This window comes from Panicum hallii, chromosome 5 (genome assembly GCF_002211085.1).
Source record: "Panicum hallii strain FIL2 chromosome 5, PHallii_v3.1, whole genome shotgun sequence".
In the NCBI taxonomy this organism is placed as follows: Eukaryota; Viridiplantae; Streptophyta; class Magnoliopsida; order Poales; family Poaceae; genus Panicum; species Panicum hallii.
In genome coordinates this window covers 1800700-1820596 of record NC_038046.1, presented here as the reverse complement: position 1 = coordinate 1820596, position 19897 = coordinate 1800700, and the positions used below count along the sequence as shown (strand labels likewise).

At 48.8% G+C, this 19897-nt stretch overlaps 3 protein-coding genes and 3 non-coding genes across 6 annotated transcripts; all 6 read right to left on the bottom strand.

Annotated features, from left to right (window-relative positions):
* Positions 1–141: 141 nt before the first annotated feature.
* LOC112894445 (protein indeterminate-domain 2-like) lies at positions 142–4707 on the bottom strand. Its single transcript, XM_025962166.1, has 3 exons — positions 4277–4707; positions 3097–3514; positions 142–2405 (listed from the first exon to the last, which is right to left on the bottom strand). Exons 1-3 carry the CDS (start codon positions 4524–4526, stop codon positions 1505–1507), a joined length of 1569 nt encoding a protein of 522 aa, XP_025817951.1. The 5' UTR covers positions 4527–4707; the 3' UTR covers positions 142–1504.
* LOC112896090 lies at positions 661–768 on the bottom strand. The gene has a single exon (XR_003229378.1). It is a non-coding gene; the product is annotated as a small nucleolar RNA snoR100 (small nucleolar RNA).
* On the bottom strand, positions 896–969 carry LOC112896073. The gene has a single exon (XR_003229362.1). It is a non-coding gene; the product is annotated as a small nucleolar RNA Z155 (small nucleolar RNA).
* Positions 1060–1138, bottom strand: LOC112896058. Its single transcript, XR_003229348.1, has one exon. It is a non-coding gene; the product is annotated as a small nucleolar RNA R41 (small nucleolar RNA).
* Positions 4708–12651: 7944 nt separating the features above from the next.
* LOC112891753 (transcriptional activator hap3-like) lies at positions 12652–13466 on the bottom strand. Its single transcript, XM_025958697.1, has one exon. The coding sequence runs from the start codon at positions 13348–13350 to the stop codon at positions 12859–12861; it is 492 nt and encodes a 163-aa protein (XP_025814482.1). The 5' UTR covers positions 13351–13466; the 3' UTR covers positions 12652–12858.
* Positions 13467–17557: 4091 nt separating this feature from the next.
* On the bottom strand, positions 17558–18763 carry LOC112891752 (nuclear transcription factor Y subunit B-4-like). Its single transcript, XM_025958696.1, has one exon. It carries the CDS (start codon positions 18613–18615, stop codon positions 18103–18105), a length of 513 nt encoding a protein of 170 aa, XP_025814481.1. The 5' UTR covers positions 18616–18763; the 3' UTR covers positions 17558–18102.
* Between the last annotated feature and the right edge of the window lie 1134 nt (positions 18764–19897).

Genomic DNA, 19897 nt, shown 5'->3' with positions numbered 1-19897 from the left:
CGATCGAGACTTCGAGAGTAGCTGTTAGCCAGTCCCACTCTGATAGTCTGATTCCTCAGGCCAGCCGCATCTAAATTACTTTAGTTTTTTAGGGCTTATCGCTTCATGTGGTCCACTGGAAAATTATTGCCTCTTAGAAAAATATTTCGACCTTGTTTGATTTGGTTGCCCCAACCGTCTCTTCACTGCTCTCGATCGCCATTGCATAAGTGTAATTCCAAGGTGGAGGTGGTGACTGGTGACCAATAATTATCAGTCCAAGCAGAGCATCTCGATTTGACTAGTGCATTCGGAATGGAGTGATCAATCATGGCCTCCTTCTAGCCTGGGCCCTTGTGCTTGCCGGATGGCGACGGTTGTTGCTGCGGGTGTTTGGTTCCCCTACACTACTACCTCTCAAGCTCAGTTGCAACCGCATGCCTGAAGGCACAGGATCTGCTGTTCTTCACCAGCCATAACTAAAGAAAGCCCAAAGGGAATTCTTCAGTGCTCATTCAGAACTGGCTTCGCAAACCATTAGTTTTTTTCTTTAAGATTATTAAGTTGCCTCCTGCGCATATTATCGTTCTCTTTAGCATCAGCGGACGAATTGCAATTGGGACATGTAACCCATCCGTCAATACAGCTTCAATAATCTTCGGTTCTAGCATGCTGTAAAGAGTGTGTAGGTCAAATCCAGGCCTGCGAGATCAAAGCCCGAAGGCATCACAGCAAGCAGACATGCAGACCTTTTTCATCTCCGTACACACTACCATGCTTCCTTCCTGTTTTAGTATCCAGAGCATCGGCTTATTGTGCACAGATCACAGCATCTGTTCCTGTTAATAGGGTGAAAGAAGAAACAGTTTACTCGGGAGACGCAGAAACAGAAACGCCATTAAAAACAAGATTTTGCAGGTGATCAGATAATTGTAGTCTGAATTTTGGTCAACACTAGAGTTTCTGTGAAAGCTTATCATCACATCAACCGCGCAAAATCCTTTCTGCTTTCGTAAAATCCATCGGCAACAGATCCAAAGCAATCCAAACAAATTGATAGACGAGAAGTCGCATAGATCTTGGAAGGCTCAGAAGGATATTGGTTTCTCGTCAGGAGTCAGAAAATAGGTAGGTATTTTTTGGTCATCACAGCCTCATCCAATCAGATCCAAAGACAAATGAAAAAAAGAACGAAAAACAAACAATATCCAAAGATAAAACATGGAAAATCTGACGAAGACTCAAGCTCCCATCTCAGCCGATTTTTGAACAAACCTGACGATTCCCGTGGCCGCAGCCGAGAGGATTGCGGCAGACGGGGGAAAGCCGTCGTATTTATCGGGTTGATCTGTGGGGTTAGGGTTTTCGGAGAATCTGGTGATATATATTTACCAGAATACCCTCATCTTCTTGGTGGGCCGGCCCAGTTAATTCTCCAGCAAACAAGTACACTGAATTATCTCACCCAAACCCAGTACACTGAATTCCTCCTTTTGTAGTCATGTGAAGCATGCTACAAAGATATCTAGGCCCATGGACCTATATGAGGCCCGAAGGGGCTCACACCACCACCACTAAAGCTCCGTTGGTCGTCGACGCCGAGGTAATCCACGACGCGCAGGTCGTCCGGCCGCCGGTGCTCCGTCGTCTGCTGCTGCTGGCCACCGTGCATCAACGATCCGATGGCCCTGGTCATCGACCCGACCCCACCACCGTGGGCACCTCCTCCATTGCTGCCACAGTAGAGCTGACCCGGCAATAGCCTGCCCGCGTCCAGCCCAACCAGCTGTGCCGGGCCCAACGGCAGCCCATCATACGGCGGATCCATGGTAGGAGCCTTCAGAGGCCCAAACGGACTCATGGTGGGCACATGGTTAGGCCCACCCAACATGGGTCCGAAGCCGACGGTGGCGAAGCCCGCGCCATAGCCGCCGCCCGTGGTCGCGCCCATCTCCGCGGCCTTCTGCAGCAGCGCCGTGGCGGACATGCTCGCCGTTGCCGAGCCGGCCGGCGAGAAGCCGCCGCCCATGCTTCTGTTGGGATCGCTAGGCCCGTCAAGCCCTATCCTGGCGCCGGTGAAGAAGGCTGTCGACGGCGAGGGCGCAGGCCTCGCGGCGGCGAGGCTGGAGAGCATGCACCCGGCCATGCTGAGCGGCGGCAGGAGCGGGGCGGCGGCGTCGTCGGGCATGGCGGCGGGGAGCATCCTGAGCTGCGGGCTCTTGGTGTCGAGGGCGAAGTCGTCGGCGTCTTCGTCCTCGGCGGCGTCGAGGTCGTCGGCCTCCTGGTGGGACTGCGGAAAGGCGAGGCGGTGTGCCTGGCCCTGGAGGGCCGAGGCCACGGTGGCCATGTTCATGGGCTGCGCCAGCTTGTTGTTCTCCTGGGCCAGGGCGTCGCAGAACGCTCTGTGCGTCACGAAGCTGTCTCGCCTGAACATGAGCAGTAGAGAACGAGTAGTTAACAGGTTGCAATTATGTACGAGCACAGTGTACAATGTATGCACAGCGACACTGGAACGTGGGTTTTGGGACCGAATTGGAAGACTGGTCAAATCTAGTTGTCAGGAGGCCCAGTACACTGCTAGAGCTACATGTACTCTGTACATGCTCTGATGAAGCCATGATGGTTCTTCCTATACAAGTGGCCGGCTCGGAAGCATGCACGGACGCCTACAAGGTGCAATGCAAGTTAAGACCATCGTGCAAAAACGCGCGCATGGCTGTGGATTTTTCAGCTCGTGTACGGGGAGACAGGTGTTCAGATCCCATACATTCTTGTCTGAAAATTAAGATTGATGTCCTCAGCTACTAGTAGTGTTGGTGTGTGTCGCCATGCCATGCATGCGTGTGATCGATGTGAATCTGATGGCGATGGAGTACAGTTTGGTCGTCAGAAGAATGAGTCACCGAGAACGCACGGACTTTCAGGTTGGGCTGGCAGACAAAAACAAATCCACCTTGCATTGGTGGTATTCCCCAGGAATCTTCTTACTACTACAGGATTCAACGAGCCATTGGTGACGTCCATTGATTTCAGCTTAAGATTACTAAGCTAGTTTAGGTAAGTAGAGTATCATGCATGGATGAAGATGACAGAAGCAGACCGATCGATCGAGCTGACCTGGAGAAGACGGTGCCGCAGTCGCACTTGTACTCGCGGGTGCCGCAGACCTTGGCGTGCGCCTTCCAGTCCGAGTGCACCGCGTAGCGCTTGGCGCACCGCTCGCACTTCCACTTCTTCTCGCCGTGCTTGCGGCAGTAGTGCTTCTTGATCCCCGTCAGATCGCCCAGCGCGCGCCCCGGGTTGTGGTGCACGCACGACGCCTCCGGGCACACGTACACGCGCTTCCTCGGCGGGCCGCCGCCCGCGGCGTCCGCACCGCCGCCGCGCTGCCGCAGCTTCCACGGCAGGTTGTGCCCGCGCCGGTGCAGCTGCAGGTTCTGGTCGCGCTGGAAACCTTTGTGGCAGATCTCGCACACGAACCGGTTCGTCGCCATCAGCGTCCGCGGCGACAGCGCGATCACCTCCGCGCTGGGGTCTTCATCGTCGTCGTCGTCAGTTCGTTATACATCAGGTGCATGCAGCGCAAATGCAATGCAAGACGTGCGGCGGCGTCAGAACATTCATGCAATTCGGGGGATTTAAACATTGTTGGTTAGCTAAAACAAAATAAGGTTGTCAAATTTATCCAGGACATAACATTGTCTGAGTCATTTTCTGTAAGGAAAACATTTCAAAGTGACAAGGACTGTCAACTAATTTTTAGTTTCTTCGAGAAGAAAGTTGCATCACTTATAAAGTATAATAGTTGAAACTAGCTTGGAAACAAAATATTTGTGACTGAAGAAACATATACAAGAACTTTATATAGTTGTCAAGTAGGCTTCTCATGTTCAGCTCATGGGGTCTTTTTTTCCCCAACTTCTACTAATAAGAAGGCTCATAACTTGCATTAAAGACGAGTGTTCTGAATAGTGTTATAGGTCTGTCTATCTTACTCGATCAAATTTCCACAAGCAATGTTCAAATATTCCCTTACAGTATGTCTGTCGTCATCTTATCACTCTAGTCTTCTGGGAGATTTGGACTGCTAATAAACAGTTACCGTCATAATTGACTTGCCCTATCAATCATAGAGGCCACTGGTCGGATTTCCAGAAAGAACACAGATCAAAGACCGCAGGCCGGATTATAGAAGGAATTCGTTACTCCGACATCATATCGATTTCTTCCCCAAGAACAAATTAAACTACATACGCAAATTAAACTAAAGCGTCAGTAAGAATTAGCGCGGACGCACCTGGTGTCCCCGGAAGGCTTCTCTTCTTCTTCACCGTCGGCGCGGCAGGCGGCGGCTCCGATGGGCCGGTGACGCGCTGGAGATCACCGTCGTCGGTGCCCATCTCCGGCGGGCTACCGAGGAGCGGCTTGATGTGGAACTGCCGCTGTTGATGCTGCAAGAACTCTTCCTCCACCTCCCGGCTAGCTGTATTATTGCTGCTCACAGAAGAGAAGCTGCCGGCACACTCCCTTGCGGCCGCTCCCGACATGGATGGCAGTAGCAACTAAGCTTGCATGCATGCACGCGCGCACACACACACAAGCGCCAGCCAAAGCTACACACCCTACTTGCAAGGATATAGCAGAGCAACAATTTGGCAGTGAAGAAACCTTTTACATCTCACTAGGCTTTTGTTTCTTGGCTCTTGGGGCCGGGGGAGAGTGTGTGTGTTCTTCAGCTCTGGGAGACAGTAGAAGGGAGGGAGAGGGTTGGTCTCATATTTATCCTTGGCATTTTCCCATGCTGCTGCTCTTCACACCTCACCACATTCCAAATTACCTTTCGATGTACTGCTAATGCCTGTCTTTTTCCGTATGTGTGTCAGTGCTGACTTGAATGCGCATGATATTGTAGTATGTCTCGAGATTAACCTAGAGAGAGAGGAGCTCTGTAACAATAATGTGTACTATAATCTATGGTATAGCCGCGAGGAGTCAAGTAGAGAGAGAGAGAGAGAGAGAGAGAGAGAGAGAGTTTTATAATTATATACTAAGCTAGCTAGTATGTGCATCGTTTGGATCTACTGGCCTTTGTTGTTTGCTCCCTCGGGATCGATCGATCGGCCGGCTACAGACAATGCCAAGCTTTCCTGGGTTAATAGCTTGCCATGACAGCAACCTGTGGTCAAGTTGATCGCCTTCTTGTTGCCTTGTTTTCTTGCCTAGGGCGCTGATGGCCTGCATGCATTGCATGCCCTCGTTTTCAATTCAGCGCGCGGCTATAAAATTGCAATTTAAAAGTGCGGTTACCGATCCCCAAAACCAATCTCTCCTGCAGCGCCAGTCAATTAACCTCAGTTTCTTGACTATGCTGGACGGAGCCTTCTCTTAATTTGGTCCGATCCAATTCATTAAACATTTTTAAGACTAATAACATACCTACTGTGTGAAAATGGTAATACTAATTGGAACAGTAGAATCTTTCTTGTATTAATAGAGATTATATCATGGCTCAGCTATAATTTGTTTCTTGTTAATTTAGGTCGTATGTCAACTATAAATTCGAACCAACCCCTACTCTATCCATTTAAAATTACAGCGCTTAGTTTCTTTTTCTAAGGACAGGCGCTTCACCAACAATTAATCTATTAATACGTAATTTTTACGATGCAAAAATTGATGTTATAATTCGTACTAAAAATACTACTTATTTATATTTACAATTTTGTATCACATAATAAACGATAATACTTAATGGAATAAGCATTTATCAATGTCTTACCCCAACAAAACAAAATACGCCTTGTACGCCTTTTCTACATCAGCTCGTTGGTTAGACAAATTTTGCAGCGCTGATTTGATCTCTCAGCATTGTATAGGCCGAATCGTTCTCACGACAGGCTATTACTAGCTTCACCACTGATATGTCCTTTTCAGAGTGTACAGAGCATGACCAACAGTTGTTACTTGTTACATGTACTACCTCTGGACTCTGGTGGTGTTTATACGCAGATGCGAAGTGGTAACATCACATGACATGTGACGGTAAAACTGCCCTACGAACTTAATTTGTTTTCCATTCAAGAACAGTGATTCGGCCTTGTATGCTTCGTAACTCACTTGTGAATATGTGTCCACGCGTAACGCAGTCAGGAGATCATATATCAGTCCCAATAACTAATTGCCCGAAATTTGTTTAGCCTGCGACAAAGATTGCGACAGCTGATCGAGTACGTACGCAATGAGAAGAAACAAGATGCATGCGCCAATGATTTGTTATGCAAATAACAAGTACACAATGACAAGAAACAAAAGTACTGCAATAGTCTAGACCAACAGCAATATCTAGGACTGCTCTTTTTTCTGAAACAGAAAACAAAACCCACTGTCAATGAGCTCTTGATTGACATGGACCCCGTGGCCCCAGAAAACATCTAGTTAATGCTATGTGATCACGCCTACAGGCTACCAACATGTACAGTGCCACCAATTGCACCCCCGGCCCAACCTAGAGAAAGATAGATCGACCAATGTAGTATCATCCAAGCAGTTACAGCTGATAGTTCGCAAGCAGCTACCACTGCATCACAATCTGTTGCCTGCGGTTAGATGGATACTGGATAGGCTGAGCGACAGGGAACTGAAGGAAGGAGGCATTCAGGTTCAGTGCACTGCATACATCCGTTTGCTTAGGATTTCAAGGCATGATGTCCTCAGACCTGTAGGTCGACAGCAGCGCGATTGATTGGATCTATATGCCACCAACAGCGACGCCGCGCCGTGCCTTGGATGTTCGACAACGTCGTCGATCGTGAGGTGGAGTGATGGAGAGGGAAAGGAAAGATAACATATTCCTTGAGTATTATTCCACCCACCGGACTTTTCTTTCAGAGCTGAGTAGCTGCTAGTAGCTGAAATGGTTGATTATTCAGTACAAGCAAGCCCCATAAATCACTGTCCTCTCTAGATTAGCAAGCAGATTATAAAACGAATCTAGTGATGACTAATCGCTTAGTTAGCTGCTTAGTTTAGTTTCTTCCGTACGAGAGCTTAGATCGTGGAATGAAAATCATCAGTATATTACCATTGTCATTGTTGCGCATAGTCTGTAATGGTCCTGATGATGCCTTTGTCACTTGTCTTCTCCGGTTTTGTTTTCATCGCAGCAGCGGTGCGTATTCTTTTGGAGAGGAGCCGGCCATGCTTGCTGCAGTGATCATTTCTGAAAGAGGAAACATACTGTGCGTGCGTGCTTACCTTACCTGTTCTTCCAATCTGTGGCAGGCAGATTTTTTGTCAGAACTTGTGGGGAACTGAATATTAATTTGCTGACGATCAGGACCACTCGTTCTTGCCGCGGAGGCTCGAGGCCGGCCGCAATCTTGTGCTTGTTTTTCCAGGAGATAGCTTATTAGTAGTTAGCGTAACGATGATTGAACAGTACGGTGGCATCTGTTCCGCAGATATCACCAAGGCGAGGCCGAGGCCTCCCTGCTGCTGGATTTGTTCAGATCTGAAGAAACTTATTCAGATACTCGCTTTTGTTCAGTTGGTATACTGCCTGCGTATGCGTCTGAAGATTTCAGATGGTGCACCTTCGATTTGATACACTCTCTTCCAGTATATTTGGAAGCATAGATTGTTTCAACCCGGATTTCGCCAGTGAATTGAACTTTGATGGAGACGGAAGATGCCAAAATGCATCACAGGTGTAGAAAGCGTATGAGCACTGTTGGACAGCAAGGCCTGAAGCATATAACTAGGAGCTAAAGAATATAAAATGTAGGCAGGGTAAAAACAAGAGGGTATTAAGTACTGGCGTTGGCGATGTACAACATTCGTTCAGAAGCTATGATGATGCCTGCAGAGAGGGGAAAAAAAGATTAAGTCATTTCAAAGAAAAAAAATAGAAAACTGTAGATAACAGAGCGCTAGAGGGCTACATGTAATTTACACCACACTAGTAAGCTATGGGTACTACTATTCTGCTATGGTCATGTGGAAAATCATTGGCGCCTCGATTCATAAATGAGCCGCGTCCTGAATCTTCGCCGCTTGATCGATGGCACGTCAACACCTAATCCCGGCGCTCATTATTGGCTTTGACAGTAGCAAGGAAAGTTTAAGGCAGCCTAACACAGTAGCAGCTCCCTCACAGTCGCATCTTCAGGAAGTAGACTTGACGGGACGATCTTCTTTTCCTTCAGATTCGGGTAAGGATGCCTGGAGCTTAGGTGGCTACAAAGTTAAGGCTGCCTGCTAATCCTACGAGCGAGAAGCCGCCCTACCGCTGGGATCAGTCTGATTCTGCAGAAAGCCGCTTTCCGCGCGCGGGCACCGGCCGCCGCCCTGCGCCTGCTGGTCGCCGGTGAACGTCGACGTGAACCGGGTGCCTGTTTCGGGAAAGCATCTCATCCCCTTCCCTGACGTCGTCGGAGGAGAAGACTGGGCGCCGGCCGTTCCTCCCCGCGTCACCGGACGGCGCATGGTGACACTGAAATTGCAGGACCCCGGTGGCATCACTGTCAGTACCATCAGCACAGTGAAGCTGGCTGCAAAGAAGCAGACACCTGGCAAGAGCGTTCCAAGTGTGAGGAATACTGCACCTGCTGCTGAGTGGTGACTGTAGAAGGAAGCAAAGCCGGTTGCCAGGTTCTGCAACTAAACTCACGCTATTCACCTTCGTGTCCGACAAATCTGGAGCAGCGTCGTGTCATCCTACAAGCGCAAGTGTGTAACACGGTAATTGTAGTCCACAAGATACAATCCAGATACTAGTGAATTGAACGTCCAAAGTAATGGCATCAACTGCCGTTCAAGCAAGAACCTTTTTTTTTAAAAAAAAAAAGTCAACAGCCCGTCAATCCGTTATTGACTCATGGGCCTCCAGCATCTGCCTAGGAGCTGATCTGGCCCATATAATAGCCGGGCTGAATGTCCGTCCTTCCATGCTACTGCGATGCGAGCCCTGGGCTCTGAACCAGCCCGGTCGGCGGTGGTCGGCACGTACGCATTCGACGATTCGGGCGCTGTCCAAATGGGCCAGGCACGGCACGGTGGTGATGTCGGGCCGTGCCGTGCCAGCCCACGGGCTGCACCTCGGCCCAGGCACGGCACGGTCCGATAACCCGAGGCCCGATAACCCGAACGACTGTGGAAGGCGTGCGCGCAGCCCGGCAGCTTCACGGGGACGCCCTTGCCCAACGCCGCCTCCCGCAACGCCTCGAAGCAGATGCTGCCCTCGCCGTCGTCCTTCCCCTCCATCCGCCGCCTCTTGCACCCCGTCATAAGCACCCTGGGCGCGCTGTACCTGACGTCCTGATGTGCCGGTCGATCCACCGCCGGATGCACGACGACGAGGGGTGTGGCCGCCCTCGTCGCGGCTTCGCGTCAGGTCCTTGGAAATCCACCTCCCATCATCAACTAGTTTTTTAAGACATAACCGAATAATTTATTAAATTGGATTCATGTTGCTGTTATGAGTTTTGATTTAAATAGATATTATTTTAAAAATAAAGTATAATAAAGAACGCCGGATATAAGAGTGGATATAAGAGTGGACGTGAATTACAATAAAAACAAACATTGATCCATGAGCTGCACCTAGACAATAATACTAGTATGGCTACAACTGCTGCGACCAGTGTAATGCATTCTAGATGCTAACTACTTACAAGAATGCCCTAACAAGTCGGGGAGCTGCGGCACGACGTCCTCGGGCAGGATTGCCTCCCACTCGTCGGTGTGGTCGAGGTCCAGCGGCGGCCGAATCCCCCTCAGCCGCCGCATCACACCGCGGACGCCGTCCTCGGGGCACGTGGCCACGAAGCTCGCCTCGGCGCCGACCCCGCGGTAGTCGCCCACACGCCTCAGCCCACGCCCGCGCCCGATGTACTTGGTCACGCGGCACTGCAGCTGCACCTGCCAACTCGGGCTCGCCGCCGCCGCCGCCGCCGCTCGCCGTGATGATCTGCGGGGGCGCGCTGAGGCATGTGGTGGTGGCCTCGACTCGGCGCCTGATCAGGGGCGATCCCTTCTTCCCCTGCATATCCATCGCAGAGCGATCGACGCGGGCCGGTGGCAACGTGCCAGTTCGTGATCAGATTGGTAGAACTAGTTGGCACTGGCAAGCTCGATTACAGCCCAATGCGCACAGACCAGCGCGCGCGGCTCGGGTTGTGGGTTTTCTACTTTTCTATCATGGATGGAGCACTTCTGTGCACATAACCGCGCGCCAATCAGCATTCCAGCTAAATATTTTGCTTATTTTTCTTCTTATCTCAATTGCTCTGCACAACATCAGCGTACCATATCTACCAGGATTCTTATCAATAAGTAAAAGATAAAGATAGACCGGTTAGGAGCATTTTAGCATCCTCCATCTATACTGTAGAGCAAGATTGTCGGAGGATTTCTCCAGCCAGGTGGTGGTGTGCACCCGTCTAATCCTAGTTTGGATGAGTTTGGGGGCAGTCAAGGAATGCTCGATGTAGAGACGTATGGACACGAGTAGCACACACAGGTTTAGAGTAGTTCAGGCCGCCGGAGCGTAATACCCTACGCCAACTGTATGTTGTATTGCTTGTGAGTTTGTGGAACCTTTGTGTCTGTGGAAACTTGTGTGCTTCTGCCAGAGTTGTGTTCTAACGTGCGCGCTCTCCCTTTTATAGGCTCAAGGGGAGCGCGTACACTGAGTGGGGTCCCTACAGGTGGACCCGGCAACATATTAAATAATATACACATCGGAACCTTTAATGCCTCAGATCCTGAGATCTTTCTCATTGGCCTCTGCGTGTATCCTCCGTCTGGATATGGTCTTGTGCCGTCTTACTAGCACAGGGTCTGCTGCCGCTGACATGCATAGAAGGACTCGTGCTGTCGCTGTAGAGTCAGCTTCCGCTGATAGGCGAAGGAGCTATACTGTCCTGCCGTGCTGTAGCCTTTGCGCACTGTAGCAATGCACGTTGTGAACTTCCTGCAGCAGGTCATGATGACTCTTCGCTCACGCGCAGCGCTGTGATGTGACCATACGACCCTCGCCCCTCGCACGCGGCGCTGTGATGTGATGCGCCGCCTCGGTAACTGGCGGGCTTACCGTGATGTCACCCGGACCTGCCCAACGTGTCAGAGGGCAGCCCATGCCCTGTCTCGGGCACGCGCACCCCAACCACCCACATTTAATGCGGTAACTGGGCTGGCTTCTCGTAGAAGGCTGGAATCCACCGGACATGTGGCGGTGCTGGTTTAGCGGCCGCTTCCTCAGGGGCACGTGGCGGCACCGGACCTCCTCCCCGGAGGGATGGGAGGTCCGGGCCCGTGGTAGCCGTTCCTGAGCACTTTGTCCTTGCGGGCACGTGAAGGTGCCGGACCTGCTAGTGCGCGGGGGAGGTCCGAAGACCGTGCCCCCAGTTATCACGCCCGGGCCGTACGCCCTGTCACCCAGAAGCTTAGGGCGAGGTTACGGATAACCTCGCGCCCCTCGGGCTGAACACACTAGTAGGAGGTACCCCTGTCTGTATGTACCGATAAAGATTATAGCGTGGTTATTTTAGAACCAACAAGCATTCATGCCTCTCCTATCTATAGGCCACGGCAATATATACCGCTAATTTAAATGGTTATGTTCTCTTATTACTACACATTAATTTTTTTGGGCATTAGATAATCGTATCTCTGCCAACTCCTCTTAAATAGCTCCGTTAATATGTACTTTTCCCTAATTTTACAAAGTTGCAAATATAATTCAACCGAATCACATGGAAAGGCAACGTGAAGCACTTCTCTGTACAATGTTGTCCTCTACCTTTATAATAAAGAACTTAAAATCTTATATATGCGATACAAGAAATTTACTATATATTGTGCAAAAGAGAAATGTTATTATTTGACCAATTGCTTACTCCAATATTCAAGTCAAAGTTCAACCAGTCTATCTAACAATGATAGTGGTATGCTTTACACGACAAACCCTAACATGCGAATAGCGCGGCTGTAAAAAGGTTTCTTCCGCATGCGAATCTAATCATTTCTTGCGTTTATCAAGATGGTTTTTTCAGGTAGTGCGCTTCCACACCGATCCTCACTTCGCAACTTGACACTTGTTGTTGGACGATATTATACTTTACAGAATATTTTTCCATAGGATATAGATAAATAGACTGCGTATGATGTCCAACACAAAACGGCTTTACGGTGGAGAAACACATCCTCAGCTGCAGACTAGCTACCTCTCCAGAACATTTCTTCAAGCCATGGTCCCTACGAACTTTATTGTGAATTGCAAACTATACCTAACTTGCTATGCCTTTTGATTTCACCTCAACTTTTTTGTTGTGCCGTTGGGGCTCTTGAATTTTATAGTACGGTCCCATCATAGGACAGTGCACAAACACCTTCTGTCCACACCTGAGAGCAATCAAAAGGCCCAATTACTCGGGATGTGTTGGCTTTCTTTACCCAAAAGGATGCACCAAACAGGAGCAGATGGGCCATCCTTGCTCGTTTCGGTGTTATCCTCTTCCCCCAAAACATTCACCGGATGGCTATGCCATTGGGCGCGGAAAGCTAGCTTAGGGCAAGAGATTTGGCGTGTCTACAGAGTGTAAAACGAATAAACGATTATTCGTGATTATTTGCAACTGACAAAACGAGAATGAGGGGTTAATTGTACACATTGAGCACCATCGACCTCTTCCTCCAAAACGTTCACACGAACCACGGAAATTACACGCGTTACAGGAATCAAGATCGAGATCAGAACATGGACAAGAAAAAGGAACACACGACTCCATGATTGACATGCTTACATAGGAGAGTTCTTCCAATCTCATCGCGTCAGAGGTGAGGAGTGCATTGATTCTGCAAGAACAGTACACGTCAGGGTTAATTTCTGCCTTGCTGCTCGTCGCCCCTGAAGATCGACAGCTCAGCCCTCACGTCGATCTGGATGCCGCCGCCACCGCCGCCGCTGTTGAGCGCGGCCGCGAGCTCCTCGCTCTCCCGGTACCTCTGCAGGTACCTGCGCATGGCGTCGGCGTAGTGATCGAGACCGAGGCTTCTCATGGCATGGCAGATGTCGTCGCCGTTGATCGTCTTCCGCCTCTCCCGGCGGCACCTCTCGGAGGCCTCGCCGGTGACGAAGCCGATGAACTCCGTGGCGCACTCCTGGATGGTCTCCTTGGCGCGCTTCGATATCTTAGCCTGCGGCGGGAGGGCATCCTTCATGATCCGCCCGACGTTGGCGATCGGCAGGAGGTTGTCGTGCCCAGCCCTACTGTTGTCCTCCCTGGATGATGAATCAGATGCCCTAGAAAGGTTTTGGGGTTGGGGTTGTCCCTGTTGGGCAAAGTTGGGGAAATTGAAATTCTCGCTCATCTTGATTGATATGAAAGGGTTTGTATATGATCTTTCTTGCAATAAGCTATATAGCCTTGCGTATTGGATACAAACTATCTTCTCAGTACTCGTCGGTTTTGAAGAGAGGGATTGGCTCTATTTATGCACAGAGAAGTGCAGAGAGATTTTTCGCCATTCACTGAACTTTCTCGATCCTCTCAAAAAGTATACTATACTCTATCGAGATGTAGGGTAACTGGAGTTGTCCGCCGTACCACACGTATTGATGATTCGGTAACTCAAAAGCAAAACGTATGGCTCTACATTTTATTGTCTCTTCGTTGTTAAATATTCAACTTGTTGAGAAAATATCAGCTTTATCATTTTGTCCGACCCTTCCGTACATACAATTTTTTTTTTGTTCAAAAAGCTATGGATTTTATACTTGAAGGATGAAGGGCTTCTGATGGTATGTTGTAACTTGGATTGAAACTTCACAAAGTACGGTAATGCTATCAAAATTCATACCTTTTTCGGTAAGAGTTGGTCATACCTAGTACATCAGTCCTAGATAGGTTTTGATTGATATACATTCGTACATTCAGGTTTCAGATAGTACTAGCTAGCACTTACTACAGATAGACATCCAAGACATCCGTGAGACGAAATCAGTGTAGCTATACGTGAAAGCCGATGCTAGCTAGGTTGCCAACTTTATGCGAGAGCGAGGACACCCCAGTAGGAGGAGGAAGAATAACCTTTTGGCCGGCCGCGGCTGCTAGTTGCGTTAGCCTATGGCGACCATGCAGGCGCAGCCATCCAATGGGTTGCCCTTCTTTTGCACGGGGCCGGTGCTGACTGGTGGATGCCCTAGGCGCTCGACATCTGCCGACAAGCCGTGCGGCCCTCGCATGGCGACGATGATGGCGTCCAGCGCCGCGGCACGTGGCCGTGGATCCAGGCGGATCAACGTTGAGGCGAGCGAGCTAGAGGGCACACCACCCGACCACCGCACACTGTTCTCCCGCGGAGGCACAGTACAAGCGGACGAGGATTAACAAGTCGCCGTGTAGGCCACTTGACCATTTAAAAGGCTACGAATTTTGCAGCTTTTCTTTCTCCCTCGCACACACCAAAAGGAGAAGAGATGGAGAGGATGGAGCAACGCTGCAGGAGCTAGAGGTAGCCAATTAGGAGTAGTTCATCTTTTGATGCATCTGCTGCTGCTACCTGCTGAGCTAGATGTTCCCTAGGAAGCTCTCCATTGGATGGAACCATCCTTGAATACTTTAACTAAAATTTGCTTGTTGCCATTTTTCCCAGATATAGTAATTAAGATTCCTCTTACATGCTCATGATCATGTTCCTACCTGGTGAAGAAAGAGGCTCTCATGTCTCAACCTTGTGTAGTAGTTGTGTTATTGCTAGACAAACCATACGGTGTACTATATACACTTGACGTTTTGTCTAGGTGATTCTGCTCTCTCTCTCTAAAAAAAGTGGCGGTTCTGCCCCTTGTTTTGGAGCAAAAAGATTCATAGCTGAGGACGGTATCAATTTATGCCTCACAAAAATTCTGACGAGGAGAGGGCCGAACGGATAGTTCGAGTGATCTACTCTATCTCTCTCTGTTGGTTTGACAAGTCGCTCGGCAGCAATTATGTGCGACAAGCCAATGTCGTTGGCCTACTGATTAAATTAAGCAATTTATTAGTACTAGAGTGTTCCTCAATCGTGATCATTATTTCAGCGGTTACAAGGTCCACCTAGAAACTACATCAATGTAGGGAAAGATGCTCATTTCACAATTATTGATTGTTTTGCACTCAAATGATTTGCGCAAATAACCTCCAAGTTTTACTAAATTTTCATTCATTATACTCAAAACAATTTGGTGGCCTAGTAAAATTTGTGTAAGGATTGAGAAATCATACGTGTAGACAGTAAAAAAAATCCAATTAGTGCACACAGAGAAAGTAAGAGATCTTTGGATTGCAATATAAAGGGAGTGCTTGATTTAATTTAAAGAAATCCTTATTATGCCTCCTTGGATTGTACAATTCTCATAGGAATTTTTGAAGATTTCTAACTTGAGATCTATCCCCGACAGTTTTTCCTACAAGGGCCATTATAAGTTTAGAACAAAGAAATGGACTTTTCAAAAACTTCTACTAAATCATGTCTTGTTTCATATAGGATTTTTGGAGGATTTCTAAAACAAGTTCCAACCTCATAGAAATGTTTCCTTTGTGCCTATTTCTCTCATTTGATTCTCGCATTTTTTTATTCACTCCATCCAGAAAATCATTCTTGCCGGTTTCATATGTTCTCTTTGTTCCATATAATTCAAGATGATATGTTATTCCAATCCTACATTTCTTCTATTCATGTCTTTCAATAATCCCGTGTTCCAATGGGGTCCTTCCTGAAATCAGATTTTAGACTTTCTACACAGGAGGACCAAGGAATACAATTCCATTGGGCTACATTTGAGATAACTTTTTTCCTTACTATCGTGTTGTCGTTGAGTCCACTATGGTTTCTGCTAGACTTTAGTTTGCTGTTCTAGCGTTTGAAGGAGTTTTGTAATAATGGTCAGCCATATGTATCTCATATGTAAGGCTAGGGAACAATTTGTTTTATTCCATCACTAAATAAATTTAGCAACAAAATGTTTTTGTAACAAAATACATATTGTTAAATTTAGTGGTAAATTACTTAAAAATACATGCCTGTTTATCCAAACAAATTCAGAGGACTGCTACCATGGATTTTTGTTGTACATAGGAACTTATCATTGACATACACTATTTCTGAGACCGAGCACGCTCTACGTCACCCGTTATGTTTGTACAGATGATATCACTATATATCCTCTTATAAAAGTAAGTAGTATTTGGCTGCATCTTGGCCACTGAATCGATCGATCCATCCGGTCCTAGAAGAACAGCGTTCAATTGTATTCAAATGATTGTTTGGATGCTGGTGCTACGATGAAACTTGCATTGGGAAGTAGCAAGCAGACTCGTGCACCCTCCTAAATTGCCTTAGTCATGCGTGCATGTCTCGATGAATTATGTGCATTTAACATACCACTATAGGTGTATGGTATGATTAATACGTTCGAGTATCATATCTCTCCAATAGGTTCGACCAAAAGCATCTTGCAAATGTGAAGTGCCAAAATATATAATGCCTTTGAAAGATCAACTCGTGCTTGATAGTTCAATTATTGCAACTACTGTACTTAATTATTAAGTAGCATGATCAATTATATCAAGACGAGAAAAATAAACTGAAACAAGCAAAACAAAATGAGCATAATTTAACTACAGAAAGAAGTATGAGTTTCCATGTACCATGCATGCACTTTTAGGAGAGACTTTCTATACCGTGAACGTTCTAATCGATTCTTCTAAAAAAAAAAGGCAAATTCTATGGTTCATCAAGCCACTCATTTAAGTTTATAGGAGTTTGCACCTAGTATGTGTTTTCGTATGATACTGATATATACTGTTTGTCATGCATGCTGTTCCAATACATATACATATACATAGTGCATGCATATGTGTGATGCCTGAATTATTGGAAGCCAGAGTCCATCACTTTTCTGGACCCTGGAACGACGTCATAGAGCATGCATGCCATTTATTATGTCAGTGGTTAAAGAAACATCAATTTCTGTGTCCTATGAACATTTAGTACAAGACTGCACCACCAGATGATGAGTATAACTACCTCGTGCGGCCGGCTAAATGCACATATACTCAAAAGTTCTGATATTTTCTTTTTACCTAGGATCCGAATGAGAAGAAATTAAAACTCAAAACAAATGGAGATAGATGCATATATAGAAATGCCATCAGCTTCAGTCTAAACAGAATGTGCAAACAATTATCTGTTCATATATAGAAGTATGCATCAATACCGTCCTACTAGAAATTATCACCAATGAGTAATATGCAGTCTAATAATTAACATGCATGAGTCTTGTATGGTATAGCAAGAATCAACCATATATTGGTGTTTCGATCGCTATATAGTGATTTTGCATGAACCAGGGAGCACTACTTAATCACACCGTGTTACTGTCTACTACTCCAGCTAGTTGCTCATCCTAGCTAATAATAAGACTTAGAATGAGTCTTGTATGGAGCAAGAATCAACCATTAGCAAGGCTTAAAAATTTATATGCCTGAGCTAGCTAGCATCCTAGCAGCTAGCCGAATGAAACCAATCAATATAATGACTGAACAAGAAAGAATTACGAGCCAAGAAGAGCATCAATAGCTTTTGAATCTAGAATAATATTATTCTTACGGGCCGGCTACAAAAATCAACTGAAATTAAGCTACGTAACAATGTGCAGAGACAATGCAAATTAACATTCTGATCGATGCCAATTAAATCAGACCGAATGAACGAATCGATCGATCATGTGCGCAGTCCATCCAGTCACATACACCTCGATCCGATCTCCATCCATCTTCACCGATCATCATATATATCCTAGCCTGTTCCTTCCCATCGATCTACGCTACCTCAACATCACAGCAGTAGCCATTCATCGATAGATCCCCACCTTCTTCAATTCATCAACAATAATACACCCCGGCCCAGATCAAATCAAAGCAGGAACAACTAATAACTACTCTAGCTAGCTACTGCTGCCACACTACCATTAATTAATGAGGTATATGAGCTTGGCTTGGATACGTTGGACGACTTACCTCTCCAAAAATGAGTAGAAATTGATGAACTCTTGGACAAGAAGCAAATTGATAAGATGGATTAAAAGGGCCTGGAGCTGCTGTTATCGCTCCTGTCCATGGCGCCGAACATGAAATGACCGCTGCCGCCGCTGGGTCCGGGCCCGGCGCCGGGGCCTCCCGAGGTGGAGGCGTGGTCCGGGGGAGCCCCGCCCCCGCGGGAGGAGGCGGCGGCGGCGGCGCGGTCGCCCTCGAGCTCGCGGTACTTGTGGAGATACCTGCGCATGGGGTCGACGTAGTCGTCGAAGCCGAGGGCGCCGAAGGCCCAGCAGACGTCGTCGCCGTTGACGGTCTTGCGCTTCTCCTTGTGGCACTTGTCGGAGGCCTCCCCGGTGACGAAGCTGATGAACTCGGAGACGCACTCCTGCATGGTCTCCTTGGCCTCCTTGGAGATCTTGGCGTTGGGCGGCAGGATCTGCTTCATGATGCGCCCGACGTTGGCGATGGGCAGCAGCCGGTCCTGCTCCTTGATCTCCTCCCCGTGGCCGCCCCCGCCGCCGCCCCCCGGTGGCTGCTGCCCGTGGTGGTCGGCCATGGATGCCGTTCGCTCGCTCGCTCGCTTTATTCCCGGCCAGGCCCGGCCCTCTCTCTCGCGCGCGCGCGTGTTCTTGCTAGCTGCTTGCTGCTGGCTGTCGCTGTCGCTATAGGCCGCTCGCTCCCGGCCCTCTAGTCTCGCCCGGTGACGATCGATCGGTCGGCCTCTCTGGTGTTTTATACGGTGGCTCTCTTGTTTTATTGGCGGAGAGACAGCTGGACTAGTAGGTCTCGCCCGCGGCTCGCTGGCTGCCTCCGGCTCCGCCTACGCTTGCGCTTGCGCCCACATGTGAGCGCATGACGTGTACGTACGCCATGTCGCGCCAGCCTATCGCACGGGTCGTTGAATTGTCTCCGCGCGCCTGCCTGCGGGCTGCGGCTGCGGAGCGGTGGCTGGGCTAGCCAGCAGAGCCGCTTGACCCCCGGCGCGGGCCGGCTGCCCGCGGCGGTGCCCGCCGGCCGCCGCGCCGACTGGAGAGAGAGAGAGAGAGAGAGAGAGAGAGAGAGAGAGATCTAGAGAGGATTCGACGGATCGAGCAATGGCCGGCCGCGCACCGGGCACTCATCGCCGGTCTTCTTCCTTAATGCGTGGGTGCGGCCCCGGCCGGCGGCTCTATTACTGGCTCTCCAATCAGCCACAGAAACGGCATGTGGCCGGCCTCCCCATTCGATTCAGGGATTCAGCCAATCAGCCAGGCCTGCCATGGTCTGTCTGGTCCCCGTCGCTACGCTACGCAATAGTCTGTGTCTTGCTGCCTCCCGGCCCCTAGCTAACCTCTGCAGCATGCCGCATGTAGCGGTTCTTGGTTTGCTGGTAGCAGCCGGCCGGGTTGTTGGTTATTAACTTTGGGGAATGCATGGCACGGCCTCGCTTGATCTGCGCTGGTGCTCCCGGCCTGGCCTCTTGCTAAGCTAGCTCTTCTGTTCATGCCGCCCGGCCGGCCCGCCGCCGATTATGGCCGGCCGGCCGGCCTGCACCGTAATTTTAATGCGTGGATCGCCGTACAGCCTCGGGTGGAGCGCCCACATGCGCACGTGATCGATGCGCGCGGGGGGAGGGAAACCGCCCGCGCTACCGACTGTTGCTCGCCGGAGAGGCAGACTAGCGCAGGGCCTCCTCGATCGGGTCCTCCTGATCAGTAGTAGTAGCTGAGTACGGCCTCCATATGTCGTCTATGCCCAGGGAGCTAGAATGAAGATCCGAGATTCACATCCACATATATATGTGGACAGTACATCTAAACTTTTTTATTTCTATATAAATAGTACATACCACAATGTAT

What these genes read in the sequence shown, in the direction of transcription:
- LOC112894445 (XM_025962166.1), bottom strand. Translation starts at nt 4,526, where the DNA reads ATGTCGGGAGCGGCCGCAAGGGAGTGTGCCGGCAGCTTCTCTTCTGTG. An exon ending in AAGCCTTCCGGGGACACCAG is followed by an intron (nt 3,515 to 4,276) that starts GTGCGTCCGCGC and finishes ACGACGATGAAG; the next exon opens with ACCCCAGCGCGGAGGTGATC. An exon ending in TGCGGCACCGTCTTCTCCAG is followed by an intron (nt 2,406 to 3,096) that starts GTCAGCTCGATC and finishes GCTCATGTTCAG; the next exon opens with GCGAGACAGCTTCGTGACGC.
- LOC112891753 (XM_025958697.1), bottom strand. Translation starts at nt 13,350, where the DNA reads ATGAGCGAGAATTTCAATTTCCCCAACTTTGCCCAACAGGGACAACCC.
- LOC112891752 (XM_025958696.1), bottom strand. Translation starts at nt 18,615, where the DNA reads ATGGCCGACCACCACGGGCAGCAGCCACCGGGGGGCGGCGGCGGGGGC.